Raw genomic sequence first — 21,791 nt, 5'->3', positions numbered from 1 at the left:
CATTGGCTTAAAAAACCAACTTTTTTTACTGTTCAGCTTATTTTTACTACTATTTATGGGTCTTATTGCATTTTTTGGTACTATTCATGGGTCTTACTGTACTATTTTAGTTATTTTTTAATTTTATCTACAATACTTTCAGTAAAAAATTTTCAATTCAGCTAAATAAGTCGTTCTCAAACAAACTCATAGAGAATGTGGAGGAGGCTTGTTATAACTACTTTTGATATCTCAAAGATGTACATTTATGAAATCAAAGCCCAATGATTCTCTTTAGTCGACTAAAAAGAGCAGCATAGATGAGAATCTATAAAACAATTTGCAAATTGTTCCTATTTAGTTACTATTCACTGAGCAATTTTGTAGTACATGACAAGAATGGTTTTTTAGTTAGGTGATGTTTGGATACGCGTTGCGTTTTAGTGTTTGCACGTTTTGCGTTTTCCCTTTTTTTTTTTTTTTTTTTCTTTTCTTTTGGGTTTTCATGCGTTTCAGGGAATGCGGTTACTGTTCATGCATTGTTTCATGAACAGTAACCCCAAATGTTGACTTTTCCACGGTAAACAGTGCATCTGTGTATTGTTCACGGATCCACAAATTTCACATTTCAGCAACTTTTTCATTAAAAATGGGTCCCACGGCACTATTCACACATTTAAAAATTATTTTGCTACAATGTTTTCAGTTTTCAGTTTCAGCAAAATAAGTTATATCCAAACAGACCCTTAGTGTCCATTTGGAAATAGTTTATTTAGCTGAAACTGAATTTTTTTTACTGAAAGTACTATAGATAAAGTTAAAAGATAGCTAAAATAGTACAGTAAGACCCATAAATAGTACTAAAAAGTTCAATGTAACCCATGAATAGTAGTAAAAATAAGTTAAATAATAAAATAGAGTTGACTTTTTAAGTTAATACCAAACGCACACTAAGTGTGTGTTTGGGTTGGCGTTTGCTGCGTTGCGTTTCAGTTTTTACGTTTTTTTTTTTTTTTTTTTTTTCACGCGTTTTCCCCCTCACAAGCGGCTACTGTTCATGTACTGTACATGAACAGTAGCCGCAACATTTGACCAGTTTTACGTGAACAGTGTATCCGTGCATTGTTCACGGACCCACAAATTTCATTTTTTTTATCAATTTTTTCATTAAAAATGGGTCCCACGGTACTATTCACACATTTAAAAATTATTTTGCTACAGTGTTTTCAGTTTTTAGTTTTCAGTTTCAACAAAATAAGTTCTATCCAAACACACCCTAAATAGCAATATTTATATATTCTTGGCTAAATATGCTTTTTCTCAAACTGAGCCTTGTATTTGGATGGAGTGCCCTTCCTTTATATATCTGTTAGTTTTAGATTCTTAATAATAGATTTATTATTATCATGTTTCATAATTAATCCCTCCATACACTGAGGAATGAGAGCTTCTTGAAGTAATATTTTTGAATCACATGCTTAGAAGCTAGCCTATTGATCATGTCCTGTTGTGCGTCCAACATGGGTTCCACAAAAAAGAGCTTTTGTTTTTCTTCAACTTGCTTAAAGTGTCAGTACTATTTTTGTTCAAAAAGTTAAGTACAGTAACTTATTGCAATCCCACAAGATTTTTTTGCACGATCTTAGTTGTTTTTTGTTTTTGTTTTTGTTTTTGTTTTTTTTTTGGTGCTTATTGCAGGTTCAATATTATTATTATTACTATAATACTTTGAGATTAAAAGTTAAAAACTAGCTTTTTCTTTAAAAAAAAAATTAAAAGTTAGATTATTTGAGAGAAAGTTGAAACAAAAAATAGTGTAGAACCCACAAACAATATATAAAATAAGCAAAAAAAAACAAACTTATAATCTAATGACGTGCTTCTGCCCACTACACTAACTTTTAAAATTGCTTGTGTTTCCATCAAAGGGTTTTAGGCATAAGCTAGAAGAATTTTCTCCGAATATATAACTGTAGGGGCGGCTTTCTTGGGGCTCAGGCCCAGCAAGTAAGTGGTTCTGGCCCAAAAATCCTCCAACAATGAATTTGTAGAGAGTGGGTTACCAAGCTAGGACTGGACGAAGTGAATGTCAGTTAGACGTACGCCATGCAATGTGTTGAACGTGAGAAGATTCCATTTTTGCTTAAGGGGATATCGATCCGAGTAGATGAATAAGTGCACTTTTTGCTCTGTTTATAGACTACCGAGTTCTCTCACCTTTTTCTCTCTTTTTCCTAATTCTCCGATCCCCTCTTCATGGGGATCTCCTTCTCTTATACAGCCTCCTTGAATTGATAAGAACCTTACACTTGTTAGTCATCTGGACCTTCACTTGAGTGTCTGTCCCATCGGACATCTCCCTTATCCCTCTGTGAGTTGCACTGACCAATGGAACACTGTTCGCCTGTCTTCTCCACATTAATACGGCTGAAAAGATAGCTTTCTTGCATTTAATGCGGCAGTTGTGGCTTCTCCCTGATGTCTTACATTTTCCTCTTTCCTGCTGCGTGAGGCTCACCCTCCTACCCACGTTTGCCTGGATGGGTTCTTCACTGTGGAGGGGGTGCTTACTGGGCCCATATTTGCGTGTCCGAGGAGGCATTCCTCCTCGGACGTCTTCTAAAACGAACCAGGCTCAACAGGGTTGGGCCAAAAGTCATTTGGGCCCCTATTCCCCATTGGGTCATGGTTAGGCTTCGTGTGGATTCCCAGGCCCACTGTTAGTTTTGGGAATTTCACCCCTACAATAACTTTTCAAGTGGGTTATCTCCAAATAATACTTGAACAATCATGACTAGAGGTAAATCTTTAGTTTTTTTTTTTTTTTTTTTTTTTTTTTTCTTTTAATAGAAGAATGGTAAATCTCTAGTTTATTTCGTTATTTTCATTTTCTCACATAAAAGAACTATAGAAATTGATTAATTTTTTTCCAAAAAAATCTGTTATTGGATCCTTTAATTTATAGTTTTTTTAATATATATATATATATATATATATTTTTTTTTTTCTTACTTTCAAAGAATAAAAATAAAAATTCTGCCTCAGATAAAATGCTTCAAAAAATCAGAGTCTTTTTTTAACAAAAAATTCTAAAGATAACAAATACTTCAAAACTGAATGTGGAACATTAGGTTTGTGAGGAAATAAACTAGTATAATGCAACTAGTTGGTAGCAAGATTTTTCCTTAAAAAAAAAAAGGTTGGGAGCAAGATTCCCTTAACAACTAAGGGGGAAATCATACTTTACTATCTTAAACTATACCTCACATTAAACTTTGCACCCTAAAATTTTCAAATGCACATTTTGCACTCTAAATTATGAACTTTATTACACTTTGCACCCCAACGCTAAATTTGCTATTAACTTGGATAGAAATTCAAAGTTTAGGGTGTAAAGTGGAATTATGAGTATAGTTTAGGCTAATAAATTATAATTTATCTTTTGTTTTTAAAAGATTGAGAAGATGGGCAATTAGGTATTTTTACATGGTACCATATTTTTCCATCAAAGTTAATCGGCAAACTTGATATTGGGATGCAAAGTATAACAAGAATCATAGTTTATGGTGCAAATTGTGTATTCAAAAAGTTTAGGATGTAAAGTATAATCAGTGGAATAGTTTAAGGTGGTAAAGTATAATTTTCCCTGAACTAAGCTCCCAACCATTAATAATTTAAATGATTCATAAGTGTAAATTGATTTGATTGAGAGACAATTACAATTTCATAGATAAAAAATGGAGCTAGATGGTCAAGCTCAAAATCTTTGTTCTTTTTAGCAAGAATATATTATTTTTGACAATATTGGGCTACTTGCAGCCAAATTTCCAATGCACAAACGGACATGAAGAGATATTTTTACATATTTTTTCTACATTCATGAGGTGAAATGGATTGAATTCAGTCAGTCCAAATTGAACCAACTTGAAATCACCAGAAACTTGTCTAATCAGATAGGGACCAATCTACCTACACAATATTTGACATTTCTACGGGCAGGGCCTGAACTCATTTTCCTCTATAACCTTTTGTTTTTCTTTTTGTTATTTTCTCCCCTTCCCGGTTTGTTCTAGGACAAGCATGGACCATCCAAATTCAATTAGGATAAAGTTCCACTAATCTATGCTCCTCCTTTGCTTCCTCATATTCTTTTCCTTTTGGCTTTTACTTTACTTTATGGGACTAAAAAGAGTGGTCATGGACTAAATGTTGAATCTTTAATAGTTCGTTTGGATTGAGAGAGAGAGAGAGAGCAAGAGAAAGGAGAAGTTGAGTAAAATAGAGTAGAGTAAATTTAGCCCAAAATTAGCCTACTTTCAACGAACTCTACTCTACTCTACTCCCCTCCACTTCACTTCCCCACCTTCTCCCGTCAATTCAAATGGGCCCTAACACTTTTTATTCAACCAAGAAAAGTGACTACAAAATGAACAAGGTTTCTCTCCAAATTAGTTTGAAGAGAAATCATTCAAACTTCTCTTATATCTTTTTAATGTATGTGAATTTTGAAAATCTAACCGTTACATTACATATTATTTATTTTCTTCACATACATATCAAATTTCATTCAAATCAAATGTTATTTACTATTTAATCAATAAACTTTTCCTTGGAAGTGAGCTTCTCTTCAAAGAATATCTTCCAACCAAGGCACATCCTGCCCTTTTGTCCATCCTAGGTTCAGAAAAGGGAAAATTTCCTCCTTCCCTCACAAAATTCCTATTGAGGGTACTGTGGGCACAAATGTCCAAGACAGGCCTTTTCAAGTTTCCCCAAAAATCTGTGGGAAGTACACCTTGGCTTAAAGTGGACCGGTCGAAGGATGTAAGTTGAGTCGTTACCTAGATTAGGTCTAGGAACTATATGCATAGCTCCCTCATTGTTCAAATTGTTAGATATCCTAGTCCAAATTGTTCTACATACAAATAAAATTATAATAAATTCTTAAAACAGAGAAAAAAGATCATAATTTTTTTGTACTTACCCGAATTACTGACTAGCATATTCCATGTTTATTTATTAGATAATGTATCATGTCCATCCATCTGTAAATAAGAGAGAATCTAATCCCACTCGAGCCAAATCCAAGAATTCAATTTGATTGGGGAAAAAAATCCTGTGTATTTTTCTCTATTCATCAGTCACTCTAGATTTACGTCATGAAGATCCTGAAGAAGCTTGCTTGATGAAGAATGGTCTCCGCTAATCTCATCCTTACTTTGGATAGAAAAAGAGGAATCAATCCATGGCCCATTCATTGACATGTCTCTCTGCGTTTGACTGTCATGCAAAAAGGTGGAGCTCACGTGTGTTTGGCTATCGTGTGAAAGCTTCTCAAAAGCTTTAAACCTTGGATCCAAGCTAGTTTCACTGCGCTTTATTATTGGTGCTTGTACTGCACATTTTCCTTCAATCATACTTACTACAGAAGACATTGATGGTCTGAGAGTGGGAGAGGGGTTGGTGCATAAAAGAGCCAAGCTGAGCATCCTCATCACCTCTTCAGAGGAGTAGCTTGAACCAAGCCTTGGATCCACAAGTTCGAGCAGGTTTCCTTGCTCTTGTAAGACATAGGCCTTCAATTGCATGTAAAAGAGCAAAGATAAACATTCATGATGTCATGCATACTTCCCAAGTTGGTAATTAGAGAAGATGATAAGCATGAAAGTGTATTAATATATATATACAAGATAGAAAAGAATTTTTGTATCTTCCCAAATTAAGCAACCTTTTATTCACTGTAAAGAAAATATAATAGTAACAATTGTTAACAAAAAAGGATCCTCTTAAGAATGGCATAAATATTTACCCAGTCCAGAAGATAAACAAACTCCTCCTTTGGCCTGTAATTGGTGTTGCTTTTCCCACTAACAATCTCCAAAGCTACTACTCCAAAGCTATAAACATCTGCTTTATCGGTCAAGTAACCCCTCATTGCATACTCAGGAGCCATATAACCTCTGAAGAAAAACAGATGGCACTAGAATAGTGAGTATGCGTGCAAGCTAATAAAGGCTTTCTAATATCCCATTACAAAAACATCTAAAACATTTTCTAAATATAAGTGAAAGGTTTTCTGCTCACATATTACCGTATAAAAATGAAAGTGCAACGTGTTATATCACAACACTGCTACAATATTAAATGAAAAAATAAAAATTCTAAGTCATTGTTGGTTAAGTCTTATTATACACATTATATATTAAATCCAATATGCTCACTCTGACCCTACAAAAAGTGAGTTTTTGAGCATTTGGTAAGATTTTTTTTAACAAGAAATTATGGACAATTTCTCTCCAAATCAAGTTGAAGAAATCTCTTTCAACTTGCTAAATGGTTGTATATAATGACTATCTACGTGTATTAAATCCCATGATTCATTAAATAATATAAACAATTCATGTGAATATTAAATAATTTATGTAACTAAAAGTACTCATGGATAGTTTTTCATATTGCCACATAGTGGGTTGGAGGAACTTTCCTCTAACCCAATTTGGAGGGACACTCTATCCACATAATTATTTATATTGTTTTGCACTACCTATGTTAAAATTTATTATACCAGAAACCAGTTGTATTTCAAGAAGCTAAATAAAGGTGGAGAGAGAGAGAGAGAGAGAGAGAACTGACATTGTTCCGGCTATTCGTGTACTAATATGCGTCTCCTCTCCTTCATCAAGCTTAGCTAAACCAAAGTCAGATATCTTGGCATTTAGATCCTTATCAAGGAGCACATTTGTTGCCTTTATGTCTCTGTGAACAATTTTCAACCTTGATTCCTCATGAAGATAAGCTAACCCCCTGGCTATTCCTAAGCATATCTGCCTCCTCGTTGGCCAATCCAAATGTAGTTGGTGCTCCTCATGACCTAAAATTGGAAAACGAGGGAGAGTTTTCAACAATAAGTCTTACTCTTGATATATAAAAAAGGTGGATGTTAGTGAAGGACTTACCAAAAAGTGCTCGGGCAAGACTATTGTTTTCCATGTATTCATATATTAGTAACAACTGGTTTCCTTCAATACAACATCCATAAAGCCTCACAAGATTTGGATGTTGCAATGCAGATATCATGCCTATCTCAGTAACAAATTCACGGTTCCCTTGCTTCGATTTGGAGGATAGCTGCTTAACAGCAATTAAAGCACCATCTGATAGTACACCCTAAGAACAAGAAAAGCAATTTCATATTCATATTTTTACTATCTTGCATTAGTACTCACACTAGTGACATGGCCAAAATGTTGCTAGTATTAACACCTGCCAATAATAAATATCAATAATCCATAATTACCTTGTAAACTGGGCCAAAGCCTCCTTCACCTATCTTACTTGTAGGGTCAAAGTTCCTAGTGGCAGCTTTAATATGTCTTAAAGTAAAATAACCTGTTTGTAAATCTAGACCACGTAGTTCTGTAAGAAGATAAAAGAAGTTAGAAAATTTCCGAGAGAGAGAGAGAGAGAGAATAACAGAAAGTATAGATGATAAAAGGCAAACATATTGTTTTCATCACAAAAGTTTGCATGAAGTTTGTTTTTCACCCATAAACTTTAATAAGTTATTTTTTTGTCCCTAAACTATTGAAACGTTACACATTCAACCTTAAATTTCAAGAAGATTTATTTTTTGTCCCTTAACTACTGAATAAAATTACCTTTTCCTCTTTAAAAATATTTTTTATACGATGCGTTTAACCAATAGTTACGCACCACATGTTCACCTTGTGTTTGTGTCCTTTTCCTTTTTTCTTTTTTCTTTTTTGGTTTAAATGTAATGACCAAGGTCAAACATCTCAAATTCTCTAATGCTAAAAATAGTACCACCTAGTTAGACAAATATGATAAAAACAAGAGTGGATGGAAAGACATAATGTGTAATGTTTTAAATAGATTAGGGACCAAAAACAAACTTGAAGAAAACTTTTGAATGAAAACAATACTTTTGCTATGATAAAATGTATTTCTACAAGGTAAACAGAGTTAAGAACATAGAAAAACACACATCCATAAAAAAGAAGGTTCACTATCTCTTTCTATCGGACTGTTAAAGATCGATTAAACCAAAATACAGTTGATTATGAATCTTTGCCAAGTGTTGATATTGAATCATCTTCTTGATGTATAATATCAAAAAATACTTAATAGTTGTGAATAGGCAATACCAAATATAAGTTGAAATGAGAATGAGGATCCCACAGTAAATTAATCTTTGCACAGTACAATGCCTATGCCTAGTGTTGCCCTTCTGCATTGCTAAAAGAGCTGAACCTTCTATTAGCCAATAATACCTTTAAGGAGCAAAGTGTTCTTTGATTTTTTCCTGTAACTGGATCCTCTAGAACCACAAGAATCCTTAGTTAAAATGGGATTCCAACTCAACACCATTTTTTGAGATTTTGAGAAGAGTCTCTTTGGAGAGCACAATATGATGAAAGTTGTAAGTTGTGTTTGGGGGCAGTTATTGTCTATCATTGGCCTCTATGGTAAAATTAGTCGGGGGCTTGAGTGGTAGCAATTTACCATGTGGCGGATGTTATTGGTTTGAGTCTGCTTATCCTCAACTTGTGAACTTAGCTGAAGCAAAGCTATATGATAGTACCCAATTTTTCCAATACAATTGTTTGATATATGATTCATCATTCTTATATAGAAACAGTGTTTCAAGGAGTCAAATCTGTTATGGCACTAGATCTAGTATTTTGGTGTGTGTGGAGAGAGAGAGAGAGTAGGTGGTGGATTGGCTTGAATGCCAAAGCTACAGAAAAAGATCTCGGGGCATTTATCTATGTAGTGTATATGTGAGTGCATGTATGAGTGAAAGAGTAATTAATGACCATGAACTGCTAATGACCAAAAAAAAAAAGAAAGCATAGACACATCTTGTTATTCTATTTCCAACTTGCAATTTCTAACCATCAAAAAGTCCCTCGACGGTACTTTCTCCACATCTTTTTTTTAGTAAAAAGAAATGTGATTGATCTTACCTTTATCTTCAAGGTCTTTCTTCCCTAGGTAACCCTTCATCCGAAGAAACACCAAAATCAATACAAGGATCACACATGATGCAAGTACAATGCCAACAATAGCTCCAGCCGATAGGCCGCCGCCAACATCAAAGTCTATAAAAGGAGAGGAATTACGTACATGCAAGTTAATGACAAAAAAGGTAGAAATCCTAAATTGCAGGAAAAACTTACTTGGTGTCACTTCAATGGCAGATATAAGAGGTCCATAGACACCTTTGACAGGAATGGAAGTAGTTCCTTTCCCTGCCCAATAAAAATGAATCTCCAGAGTGCTACCACTTACAAGAACATCATCAAATTCCTTAATGATGGGTATACCAACACCTTGAGCTTCCTCCACAATGTTGAAGTCCTTCAACTCCAACTTTCCCTGGATAAAAATAAAAATTAAAAAGGAAAAGGAAATGTCAAATTAAAACTTTGCAAGCTCCAGCGGGAAGATGAACATCCTTTCTCTTTTCAAAACAAGAAAATCTTGGAAGGTATCATATAACAAGCTATATTTTAATCATGAAAATCCTCCGTCAACTCACTTGAATTGAGACATTAAATATGCGCCTCCCCAGGCTGCTAAATGTCTGGTCATTAGAGAACATTATTTCAGCAAAGTGGAGCTTTACTTTGTAACTTCCCTTTCGCAAGCAAAGGCCATAGTACCTAAGTGATAAAGGGGCAACTCGAGCTGTCTCATAGATACCAGTCACATTCAGAGAAAATGTATTCTGTGCACGGTATGGAGTAGAGTCCTTGTCCATGAAGACCCCTGTGCTGCTATAACCCCATTCTTCAGAAATAGAACTAAATTGTGATCGCCCATCTGGATTTATGTCCGGTTCATATTCATTCCCCTCAAATTTTTCTATTTCTCCTCCACAATTAATAAACAAGGAGTAATCTGCAGATATAAGAGTAAGTGTGTGATACAATAGTTCCATCAATGTCAAAAATAACTTCAATAGTAAACTATTAAAGTTCATAAAAGCACAATCTGATATGTATCTTTACTTACGTTTTGGTTTTTTCGAACAGGGAAGGCCCTTCTTCAAGCACCAAGGAATTCTAGAATTTGAAAAGTTTAGGTCCAATCAAATAATTTTGTTTTGATGCATTTTGAGCAGGCAGAGTAAATGTGTCTTAGGAAGTTAAAAAACTTACGGGTTGCTCTCCACAGATGAATAACTGGAAACCAAATTCCTGTTTCATAATAAAGATACATTGTTGGCAATACAAGACAATGAATATGTTAGTCATTTTTACATTTTACTTAGCATTGATATAAGAGGGATTAGTAGTGATTTTTTTTTCCATCCTTTTTAGGAAAAGCTTTGACTACAAAAGTGATTAATATAGAAGAAACTTACACATGTGACCGTGTCTCACAATTAATCTGAGGTAACCCTGAAAAATTGTTGTAAGATATATCCCTGCAATACATTTCATCATGACATTATGAAAAAATTCTTAACTGGGAAAGAATGAGAATTCAAAAAGCTCACAGTTCAAACACATGACTCACACAAGATCTCACAATTAAAAACAAGTGCATTGACAAATTTAGAGCCTAATGAAATAAAGATTCTGGACTTAAATTAGACCTACCAATAACTTTTTGTGTGCTCCAATACCCAATTTGGCACTTCTCCACTTAATGAGTTGTTGGTTAAGTACCTACATCCATAAAATGTTTGTGTCATGTCTTTTCCTGCCAAATGAGTAGTCACAGTGAAGGATCCAAACAAGGAGAATTTGAGAAATAAATTAAACATAAAACATTGCGTAATTGAACTAATTTTTGCTCTGTGCCATACATGTAATTTAGCTCTGGATTCCAAAATGTGTCTGGAATTGGACCACTCAAATTATTGAAGCTCAGGTCTCTACAAGAAAATAAAATTTTCATATTATCAAAAATATATAAATTACAGAAAATGGAATTCAATTCATTAAACAAGATTTATATTTCATTTTGTTGTACTATAATATTCAGGCAAAATTTGATACTTCAAAATGCAGTTTCTAGCAGAAATAAAGCCATCAGCACAAAGTTTAGTAGTAAATATTACACTTCTTTCCCATTAAATGTTGAGAAAAATTACCATTCATTCAGTGACATATAGGCAATAGGCAAATTTCAAAATAAAATGCATAAACAGTAGAATTTATTGAATTGAAATTATTCAATTGCCACTGGATCACCACAAGTCCATCTAGTATCTTGAAGTCCTCAAAATAAAATATTCTATCCATGGATAACATAATGAGAAACAAGAAGCAAAAATATTGGAAAGAAAAGTTCAATGAGAGAGAGAGAATAAAGAATAAAATAGATAAATTGTGGTAAAGTTAGCCTAGTTTTAAAAGAGAGAACAATTTCAATTTCAGTTACATTATTCCTCTTTATGAGAATAAGAAACTTTCTTGCTAAAAATAGCATACAGAATAATTGCAAATAAATCAAGCAACCCTTTTTCCTTTCTCTAAGAACAAAAGGACTGAGGGTGGGAGGGGGGGGGGGTGATTGAAGAAGAAGAAAGAGTAATCTTAACATGCTTAATCCCTCATATTACATCAACAAGAAGTTAATCCCAAACCAACCTCTATCTGGAAAGAGGATAAATATCACTAAGTTTGGTCGATTAATTAGTAGGCAGATATTAGAAATAATGTGATGCTTTATTCCTTTATGTGTTTGGTTTCCCTATAAGTACGGAAAAAAGTGTTCAATTCCCTATTGATAGAATTGAACCTATGTCAGATATCCATATGCCGTCCGACCTCTCTTTCATTGAATAAAAATCTCGAAGTTTATATGTTGGTAGCAGTCAATCATCTCAAAATAATGAACAATAGTGTTGACAATCAATAACAACTTGAACAACAAATTGAAACTCCATTTTGTTCATCTCAAGTCACTTCATAACACTTGTTAGAGTAAACCATATAAGAAGTCTCATAATAACAGAAGCCAAAACATAAAAAAGAAATCAAACTAGATATAGAAAAAGAAATTCCCAAGTAAAACGTCTCTATGAGTATACCCATTTTAAGAAACTTACAATCGCTCCAAAGATTCTAAGCCTCTGATGTAACTTGGGATTGAATCAGTGATTAAGCAATTTCTTAGAACCCTGAGGCACAGGAATAAGACAAAAATCAGAAAGTTAACAAAACTGAAAAGTTAATTACATAGGATTATTTGTTGCAAGAAAACAAGTAAAAAATATAACTTACAAATATTCTAACTTTTTCAAATCCTTCAAATTAGGAAATCCAGTACTCAACCCTTTCAAATCAGATATCATCCTGACAAACATGAAAGATTAGAAAAATCATTTGTGCCATCTTCGTACATTTCACATTTTGTACCAATGTATAAGACCGCCTAAGGAGCATGCACTCACAGCTCAGTTAAATTTGACAACAGGGATATGGTGCTAGGGATGGGGCCCTCCATGAACGTGCCTTGCATATAACTGCAAGTGATTAATATTTCCTTAGATAACCAAAAAAAAAAAGGTTTTGAAGTCAAAACTCCAAGAGGAAAAAAATGGCAGATAAAATTAACTAAGTACAATACTTACAGTCTATCAAGTTTTCTCCAGTTCCCAATAAAACCAGGTATCTTCCCTGATATTGCAGTCCCATCTATCCTACTGCAGGCAGTATCTCAAGTTTAGGAATTTTGGTATTCTAAAAGCTATATGTCCAACTAATCATGTCAAATTGAATTACTTACAACTCAGTTAAGCTCGTTAATTTTCCAAACGTTTCTGGTATTGTGCCCGTAAAATTGTTTGCACTAAGAACACTGCAAGATAAAGAAATATTCGGTCATGCATTTCCATGAGGCAGGCAGCAAATTATTGTGGAAACCTATAAAACAAGGTGCTGATATAGATACTCTGTGTAAGGCATAGTCACAATGACATCAAAAGCAAGATAGCCATCCATACAGCTATGAGTTCAAACTTGAAATATCCAAAATGAATGACCAATACAATCTTCAGTTTCATTGAACTCAGAGAAGACACAAAAAAATACTAGCATCCGAATGAGATATACTTTTGCATGAACATGAATAACAGCTTGTTTGAGGAATTTATCTTGAAAAAATGCATTTGCATCCTAAAAATCATACAATTGTATCAAACTGAAGAAAAGTTAAAAACTGGTAGAGTTAATAGAAATGTAAGGAAAGATTACAAACCCCTGGATATTGTTAAAATCAATGAATTAGCTCATCATATTTAGCAATTATCTTCTATGGTTCAACTCAGTGTGTTTTCGTTGCCCATTATGAATTATCAAACACTTTTTTTGCAGAAAAGATACTGCAGCTTTTTAAACCAGAATGCATTATTAGTGAAATATTATTTCCCAGGGAGAGGAAAAAAAAAAAAAGAAACAGAAAAAATAAATACAAAGAAGAAATTAAAATGGAAAATAAAGGCAAAAGTCTTACAGTCTCTTCAAGTTGCTCAAATTTCCTAGGTTTTCAGGGAGATGTCCATCAAGCTGATTAGCTTCCAAAACCCTATAAAATGCAACTTAAACTGTAACCCAGGTTGTACACCATTCTTCTTTTAATTAAGCAATAAAATCTATGTCAAGACTTACAGCTCCTCAAGTGAACCAATCTCACCAATTCCATTAGGAATTTCACCACTTAATCGGTTTCCTAAAAGGGACCTGCAGAATACCAATTGTTAGGAAATGACCAACTTGTTGACCCCTTTGGTCAACACCTATATGGAAAATAATAAGGCTCTCATAGATACAAATGCAAAAAATAACTTACAGAATTACAAGAGGGAGCCGAGAGAAACTAGAAGGAATTGATCCATTGATGTAGTTGAAAGTGAGATCACTGTTAAATGAAAGAAAATTCATTTGGTCTTTCTCAATTTCGAGGTCATAAGACAAAAAGGCCAATCTTTGATGAAGTCAAAATTTATATAAAATGGACTACAGATTGTTTGGAAAAGGCTTACCAAGATCCTTAATGATTGTATTAATGTGAATATCCACTCAGAAAACATAGAAGTATTTTTCATGGTTAATACAATATGGTTGGCATGGTGCATCAATGTGTGCTTGGACTAGGCAACTAAATCTAGAAGATATATACGAACCTGTCTAGTAGAATAATATATGCTTAGCTGGTTTTTAAGTATCCAATAGAAATTAAATGTTTCTGTTGTTTTAATGGTAGTTAGCCATATCATCATTAATTTAATAACAAGTAATGCTCTTAATTTTTACAAGTTCTAAGAAAGCCAACTAAAACCCTATGAGAAATATGGTAGTGAACAGAATAAATGAAGAATGTGCGGACACCTCAATAACTACTCTTCATAATAAAAAAATCTCTATGGAAAATTCAGCAAAAATGATAATATGATGAGGTTAATTAACTTCTTAAATGCAGAAAAACACGAATGTTTCTCTTACAGTTCTTGCAGATTAGTAAGATTTCCAAAATCAGCTGGTAGAACTCCGCTTAGATTAAGACGCTTCAGCTGACTGTCATAGCAAATAAAGAAAAATGCATAAAAATAATTGAGATAGAGAGAATAAGAAACTAAATGCAATAAGAATCAGCATATACAGAGACCACTAGTTTAATTAACTTTTCAAATTTAATTTAAATCTATTGAAGCTTTATGATGGTGGGTGAGATTAGGAACTTCGTTGGAGGGACAAAGGAAAGATTAAGTTGCTTAAAGTAGGCTAGGGGTGTTTCAACTCTTCAATAGATACACTCTTGGAAAATACTTCTTGATTTACACTTGTATTGGATTATCTAAACCAAATACAGATTACACTTGCTTGCCTATTTATAGTTAGATAAGGATGCATGCTATTAGCTAGTTTAAAGCCATAGGCTCCTGGCCCATGTGCAAATAAATAGGCTCCTATGTAACTAATTAGGCTCCTAGCTTATCCTAAATAACCTTTGTTACAACTAGTACAAGCTTGTTAATTGTTACTAAAGCTCAAGTACTAGAATAAACAAGTCAGGTAGCTAGGATGCACTTCATCAGTTCAGTCCAGAAATTTCCCATCAAAATAAGTTTTTGCCATCCAGTTGCATGATGGTGTATTTTATGTGCAACAAGTATATATACAGGCTCAAGTACTAGGTAATCCAATTTTTTTCCATCTCTTAATACATAGGCTCCACTTCATAATATATATATATATATGTGTGTATATATATATTTTGCTAAGTAATAAACTTCATTGAAAAGTATAAGGAAAAAAAAAAAGAAAGAAAAAAGGCACGCAGGCAGTGTGCTATGAGGCAACAAAGAAAAAAAAAACACTAAACAGTAATGAAAGTACAAATATCAAGCATATCAGGAAGAGAAACAAAAGTAACAACACCCGAAGCATTTGCCCATTCAAACAAAGTCCGAAAGAAAAAGAGCTTCAACTCATGAATTGATCTTCATCCCCTTCAAAAGTACGTTTATTCCTTTCGCTCTATATGACCCACATAAGACAAAGAGGGATCATGCTCCAAAGCAATTATGAGTCTATTAAACTTGCCTGACCAACTCGCTATAAGTTCCACAACACTATGTGGCATGACCCAATGAACCCCAGAAAGGGATCACACCATTTTCCATGACTCTTGAGCTACTGGCAATGAAGAAGGAAGTGATCCCTAGTCCACCTGTTCCTCTTACATATGCAATACCAATCCATCACCACCAGTTTTTGCCTCCTTAAATTATCAACAGTTAAAATTTTCCCTAACATTGCTGTCCAAGTAAAGAAACTAACCTTTGTAGGCACCTTTGGTTTTCACAAAAAGTTTCAAAAGAATAGGTGATTAGAGGTTGTAAAGGTTTATAATAAGGAGAATGTTAAAAACACCATGAGGAGAAAATTTCTAGCACATTTTATTCACCCCATTCCTTCTCAAAGAACCTGCATATGTAAGGTCCACAAAAGAGGCAACTGATTCTAACTCCCAATCTTGAACCAGCTGAATAAAACTAATATTCCAATGGAAAGTGCCCCGGAAGACAACAGCAACTCAGCCATTGAAGCTTCCTTGTTACTAGCACTATTGAAAAGCTTTGAGAAAATATTCTCCAAAGGAAGTCCCTCACACCAAAGTCATGCCGAAATCTAATAGAAGAACCATCCCCCATCTTAAAGATGATACAAGGATAAAAATCATCCCACCCCTTCTTGATATAATTTCACAAACCAACCCTATAGGGCCCTACACCCTATGAGAACACCGACCCAACATGCTACCATATTTAGTATCAATTAACCTTCTCCACAAGGCATTCCTTTCCATAGCCATCTCCACAATCATTTCCCCAACAAAGACTTGTTAAATAAAACCAAATCCCGAACACCCAATCCCCCATTTTGAACTAGTACACAAATAGTCTTCTACTTTACCAAGTGATACTTAAACTCATCTCCTAATCCTATACCCACAAAATCCCTTTGTAATTATTCAATACGTCTAGCAATATTCAGCAGGATAGGAAACAGAGATAATTAGAAGGTAGGCAAGCTAGAAAAGGTGCTCTTTATTAAAGTTATACAACCCCCTAAGAAAGATATAATCTTTTCCACCCAACCAATCGCCACTCCATTTTCTCCAACATTCCAATCCAAAGTTCTTTTGCCGTAAAGTAGCGAATAAGGAAAGACCCAAATAGGTCATAGGTAGCTTAGCTACTTTGCATCTAAAAATACCAGCAAATGCTTCTACATTGAGAGCATCACCAACTGGAACCAATTTAGATTTCCCAAAATTTATCTTCAAACCTAAAATAATCTGAAACTAACAAAAACTAGTTTCAAATGCCAAATTTGCTCTAGATCCGCTCCACAAGAAATCAAAGTACTCTCTGCAAAGAGGAGATGAGAAATCTCTAAAAATTTCCAGGCACTTCCACCCGCCAAGAAACCTGAAACAAAGTTGTCAATCCTAGCCCTCTCAAACATCTGGCTAAGGGCATAACAATAACAAACAAGTGAGGGGATAAAGGGTCTCCCTATCTCAATCCCCATGAACTACCAAAGAATCCACCCTGACTACCATTCACAAGCACCAAAAATGGAACCGTGGAAATACACGAGAATATCCACTACCTCCATTAAGCACCAAACCCACACCGTCTAAGCATATACAACAAGAAATTTCAATGCACATGATCATACACTTTCTCCAAGTCTGCTGCACAATACTCTCGGTAATCCTGATTTAAGGTGGCTATCTAAGCATTTATTGGCAATCAACAGTGAATTCAAAATCTGTCGCTTTTTGACAAAAGCATTTTGAGGCCCAAGCACCACTTTATCAAGCCTAATGGCCAAAACCATTGTCAGGATCTTATAAACCCAATAATCAGACAAATCGGCCAGAAATCCTTAGTCTCCACTTCCCCAAGTTTTTTTGGGATGAGAGTAATGAAGGTAACATTGAGACATTTTTCAAAATTACCATGAGCATGGAGATAATGAAATACCTTCATAATATCTCCCTTCAGAATACCCCAACAGAATTGGGAAAAAGCCATCGTGAACCTAGCAGGACTGGAGCTTTATCCTCATTCATATTGGATACTACCTTAAACACCTCATCCTCTATAAAACATCTATCCAGCTAGCTACGATGTCGTCTTCCAAAACAGTAAAAAAAAAAAAAAAAAAAAAAATCATCCCATCCAACAAAGGCCTACAAACTCTAGACTCCGAATAAATAGTCTTATAAAAATCCACTATCTTCTCTTTGATGGTATCCTAATTAGTGATCTCCCCCTATCCACCACTAATCGCCCTATGATGTTGTTGTGGCGATGAGAGCTTGCAAGTCTATTAAAGAACTTTGTATTTTTACCCCTTCCTTCAAACATAGTAGTTGAGATTTTTGTCACCAACTAATTTCCTCAATCAACATAATTCTCTCAATATCCGCTTTGGCCTGATCACATTAGTGTTGTTCCCCCTCTAGCAAACAGCAGTTTGTTCTCTAATATTTGTGAAGATGGTATAGAGGTTTGTGGTGGTGGTGGAGGGTGAGAAGTTGGTGAGGGGGAGAGAAGACCTCATGATCTCATACCAAAGGCAATATTATTGATAATTAAAGGTCAAGTTGTGTGTAACCTACCATTTTTTGTCAGCAACTACTATTATTATATCAATAGTAAAGCATCAAGCTAAAATATTTGCAAACTATTTTCTAGAATCTAGCTATAAATGAACTGCATAAATAAATATCTGTAAACATTTTATGTGCATTATTATCAAGAAAAATATGGAGAATGTGAAAGAAAAACAAAGCTCATACATGTGTGTGATGCTGCAAACAGTGCCTCCGCTGAGAGAACAGTTGCATGTGACATTGCTTAGCGTGTCTTCTGAAATGTCTCTTTTGAAATTTTCCTTCGTACTGCAGAAATTTTCGTTGATCTTCCAATTTAGGTTTTTTAATTTTGAGTTTATTGCTTCAAGAGCTTTCACTGTTAGATACAAAGTCAATTAGTAATATGCATTTATATACATATTAAGGAAGTTATGGAAAAAAATATTAAAAAAAAAATTAGAGAACATCCAAGTGAAAAAGGAAACAAAAAGGCCAAAAAAGTTGTTATTATCATCTTATTGAAAAAAAAAAAAAAAAAAAAAAAAAACATATATTATGTAGCACAGTTTTCTAAGAAGCAATATGACAAGTGAGTAATTAGATAACTAACGTCTGTGCATATACTTCAATAATCACATCCGTCTTTGTGAATGCATGCATATCACTGGGTCCCAAAGTAAAGAAAGAATCCAAGTATGATCCTCTTTTTTATCTAACTCTTGTAAAAGTTAAAACACCATATTTTTATTTGAGTAAATTTCAATTCATAATTTATAGTTTGACCATATTACAATTTAATTTATATAGTGAATTGCTACATTTTGATTGGGATTCTATCCAAATTTACAATTTCTGAAAGGAGAAAGTTTGTGTAATAATTAAAAGTTTGTATGCTAAATTGTAATAGAATCAAACAAAAGTGGGTACATTGTAATTGTTTCTTTTTATTTAATAAACCCACATGAAATGTACATAGAAACACCCTTTCTTACATCCTTTCTCACAACTATCTTAAGTGGTCAATAGTGAATGGCAAGTCTAAGTAAAAGTGAAGCAGTCTATCATTATTTGCCATATAAATTGGAAGTGGAAAAAATTGTGGTCCTAGAACTTCTCTATAGACTAAGCTAATAATTAGTGTCATTTCAGATTTCAATTCCAACATGCTTAATAATCAAACGAATCTTTGACATATTAGCATATCACGTTGTCAAAAACTAAATTGAATAACATTTTTTTTAATTCCTGGTCTGACCAAAAGATATACGTTTTGGGCATGATAGTCAAAATAGTGGTTGGAACATCAAGCTATATTGTCAAGCAGATTCTTATTGCAAGAAAATTAAAAACAGCTTACATTTTTTAAAAAATATAAATGAGAAAACAAGGAATTAATACCCGTCAAACAAAATCTAGTCAAGTCAACAAAAATCAAATTAATTGATGCCAAGTTCAAGTTATCTACAATGATCCAAGCCAAAAAAGAAAAAAAAAAATTTAAATTCATTTAATATCACCAACCTACCAAATTATTTCCTACAAGATTACGTACCAACGTAACATAACCATTCCCAAATCCAATTTCACAACTTACTAATTTGTGTGGTTGCGATTGGCTAACAAAAAGTGGTGAGTCTATATATGCAAAAAAGGTCCAACTTTCAAGTCAACAAGTTATAAAATTATTAAAAAAAAAAAAAAAAAAAGGTGTGCCTCTGTAGAAGTATTATATTTCCTACTTCTATTAATTATATTGAATATTCCTCCAACCAGCTTACATAAATAGATTGAATTTTCCTAATAAATCAATGTGTACATTAAATGAAATAATTTATTTAATGATAATATTACTTATTTAAATAAATTAAAAGTAATACTATAGACATATACTATTTTTAATATTTTACATTATTTTTACAATAAAAGTAGGGAAAATGTTAAAATTACAAACTATTTTACAATATTTTTTAAAAAATTATTAATGTGGTGAGTAGTTATTAGTAGGTAAAAAAATAATAATATTAATTGTAGGACTAGATGAGAACCATTAAAAATCAGTTATACCAGTAGTTTGTAAAAATTTTGTAAAATCGTTTATGTAAGTAGAATTACTCAAAAAGTAGATGTGAATGGTTATATTAACGGTTACATAATGACTTAATAAAATTTATTAAAGAAAAAAGTTGCAGCGTAATAGGGACCAGGATCATATCTCATTCAATAGACATATTGCTGATAATTAACATTTTTTGGTTCTCACTTCTCAGGGCATAAAATTTTTGAAAGAGATGAGCCCATCCATTGAAAGTGAAGAAGAATTTAATCTATTTGGATTTTAAATTTCTAGTGATCCAAGAATTCAAGAAAAGAAGAGAAACATTTATGCCAAAATTTCGTAATAGTTTCCTTCTATGGAATTCTTGAGTCACTAGAAATTTAAAATCCAAATCGATTAAATTCGAGGAGCAATTCACTCGATTAATTTGTTTTACCAGTAGAAAACACAGAAAAGTCTTGCAAGAAATTGGCATAAGAAGAAGAAGAGTCGAAAATCAAACACAATTCCCAAGAAATTGTATTCACGGAAAACAAAACAGCAAAACATAAAAGATTAAGCAGAGTAGAACAAATTGTTCAGTTAGAGACTAATAGTGTTATATGGGAAAGTACATACCTTCTTTTGGTGGCAAAATTTGAGCGTCCGTTCCAAACTGGGTGAAGCAATTCAAAACGAAAATGACAAGAACAACAACATAGACAACCTTGGATTCTGAAATCCCAAGTCCCATCGTTTTCCTCATATAAAAATACTACTACTTAAACTGCCACGGTACACCTATAAATACATTGAAGAGAGATAGAGGCTGGAGGGAAAGAGTAAGAAAAAGGCACCGCCTGGGTTAAAAAAAATGGGCGAAAATTCACTTTTAGTCACTATATTATTTTCGCTTCTGGCTACTAGCTTCTACCGCTAGCGCTTGGACTTGGAAGCAAGCTACAACTACCTTGAATCAATGAATGAATGAATGAAAAGAAACCGCTTACCAAGAAAGGGGGGACAGGTTGGTTCGAGGACCCGTTGGTCAAAGGAATTCGTATGCCAATCTTAAAATGAAGCGGCAGAAGAAGCAATTTGACAGTAATCTATCAGGAACTTCAGAAAGAGGCTGGAAAGTGAGGAGGATTTTGTACTATTATAGTCTCTGACCAAACTCCCTACTCTTTTAGGAACTTCAGAAAAAGGCTGGAAAGTCAGGAGGATTTTGTACTCTTTTAGGTTGTATCTTGGAAGCGTTGGCTGCAGTGCACACTGACAGCAAGCCTTTGACTTGTCTTGTTTTCAATCCTCAATAATGGTTCAGTTTCTATTAGTATCCATGATAGCACCGCCGGGTCAAAAAAAGGCGAAAAAAATCAATTCTATTTTGATTTCTATGGTTAACTCACTCACAGAAAACTTCTACGTAAATGAAGTGACCGATTGACACGTTAGTATACAGAAAACTCTTACGTAAATGAAGTGTTCAATTGAGACATTAAATAGTCACGTGATTATTAAAATAATAATAATAAAATTTATTTAACATTTTAAAATACCACATCAACATATAAATTATAAAAAAAAAATTAATTTCTTAATTTTAATTTAAATTGAAAATTAA

At 33.7% G+C, this 21,791-nt stretch overlaps 1 protein-coding gene and 1 pseudogene across 3 annotated transcripts; one reads left to right on the top strand and one right to left on the bottom strand.

Annotated features, from left to right (window-relative positions):
• Nucleotides 1-21,791, top strand: part of LOC115972111 — a 94,730-nt pseudogene that overhangs the window by 6,548 nt on the left and 66,391 nt on the right.
• LOC115976830 (probable LRR receptor-like serine/threonine-protein kinase At1g53430) lies at nt 4,890-21,614 on the bottom strand. 3 transcript variants are annotated; one of them, XM_031098335.1, is made up of 25 exons: nt 21,175-21,613; nt 20,804-21,024; nt 18,334-18,505; nt 14,460-14,531; nt 13,807-13,875; nt 13,626-13,697; nt 13,471-13,542; nt 12,745-12,816; nt 12,590-12,661; nt 12,410-12,481; nt 12,240-12,311; nt 12,065-12,136; nt 10,817-10,885; nt 10,608-10,676; nt 10,370-10,432; nt 10,164-10,202; nt 10,018-10,067; nt 9,542-9,903; nt 9,180-9,378; nt 8,967-9,101; nt 7,277-7,395; nt 6,936-7,146; nt 6,613-6,850; nt 5,789-5,939; nt 4,890-5,555 (listed from the first exon to the last, which is right to left on the bottom strand). In XM_031098335.1, the coding sequence occupies exons 2-25, from the start codon at nt 20,928-20,930 to the stop codon at nt 5,121-5,123; spliced, it is 3,084 nt and encodes a 1,027-aa protein (XP_030954195.1). In that variant the 5' UTR covers nt 20,931-21,024; nt 21,175-21,613; the 3' UTR covers nt 4,890-5,120. The 3 variants fall into 3 exon arrangements, with proteins under 3 accessions (XP_030954195.1, XP_030954193.1, XP_030954194.1); XM_031098333.1 differs by having other exon boundaries at nt 8,967-9,378; nt 21,175-21,614; XM_031098334.1 differs by having other exon boundaries at nt 8,967-9,378; nt 20,804-20,993; nt 21,175-21,614.

Source organism: Quercus lobata, chromosome 2 (assembly GCF_001633185.2).
Source record: "Quercus lobata isolate SW786 chromosome 2, ValleyOak3.0 Primary Assembly, whole genome shotgun sequence".
NCBI lineage: Eukaryota > Viridiplantae > Streptophyta > Magnoliopsida > Fagales > Fagaceae > Quercus > Quercus lobata.
This window is presented reverse-complemented; position numbering and strand designations above follow the sequence as displayed.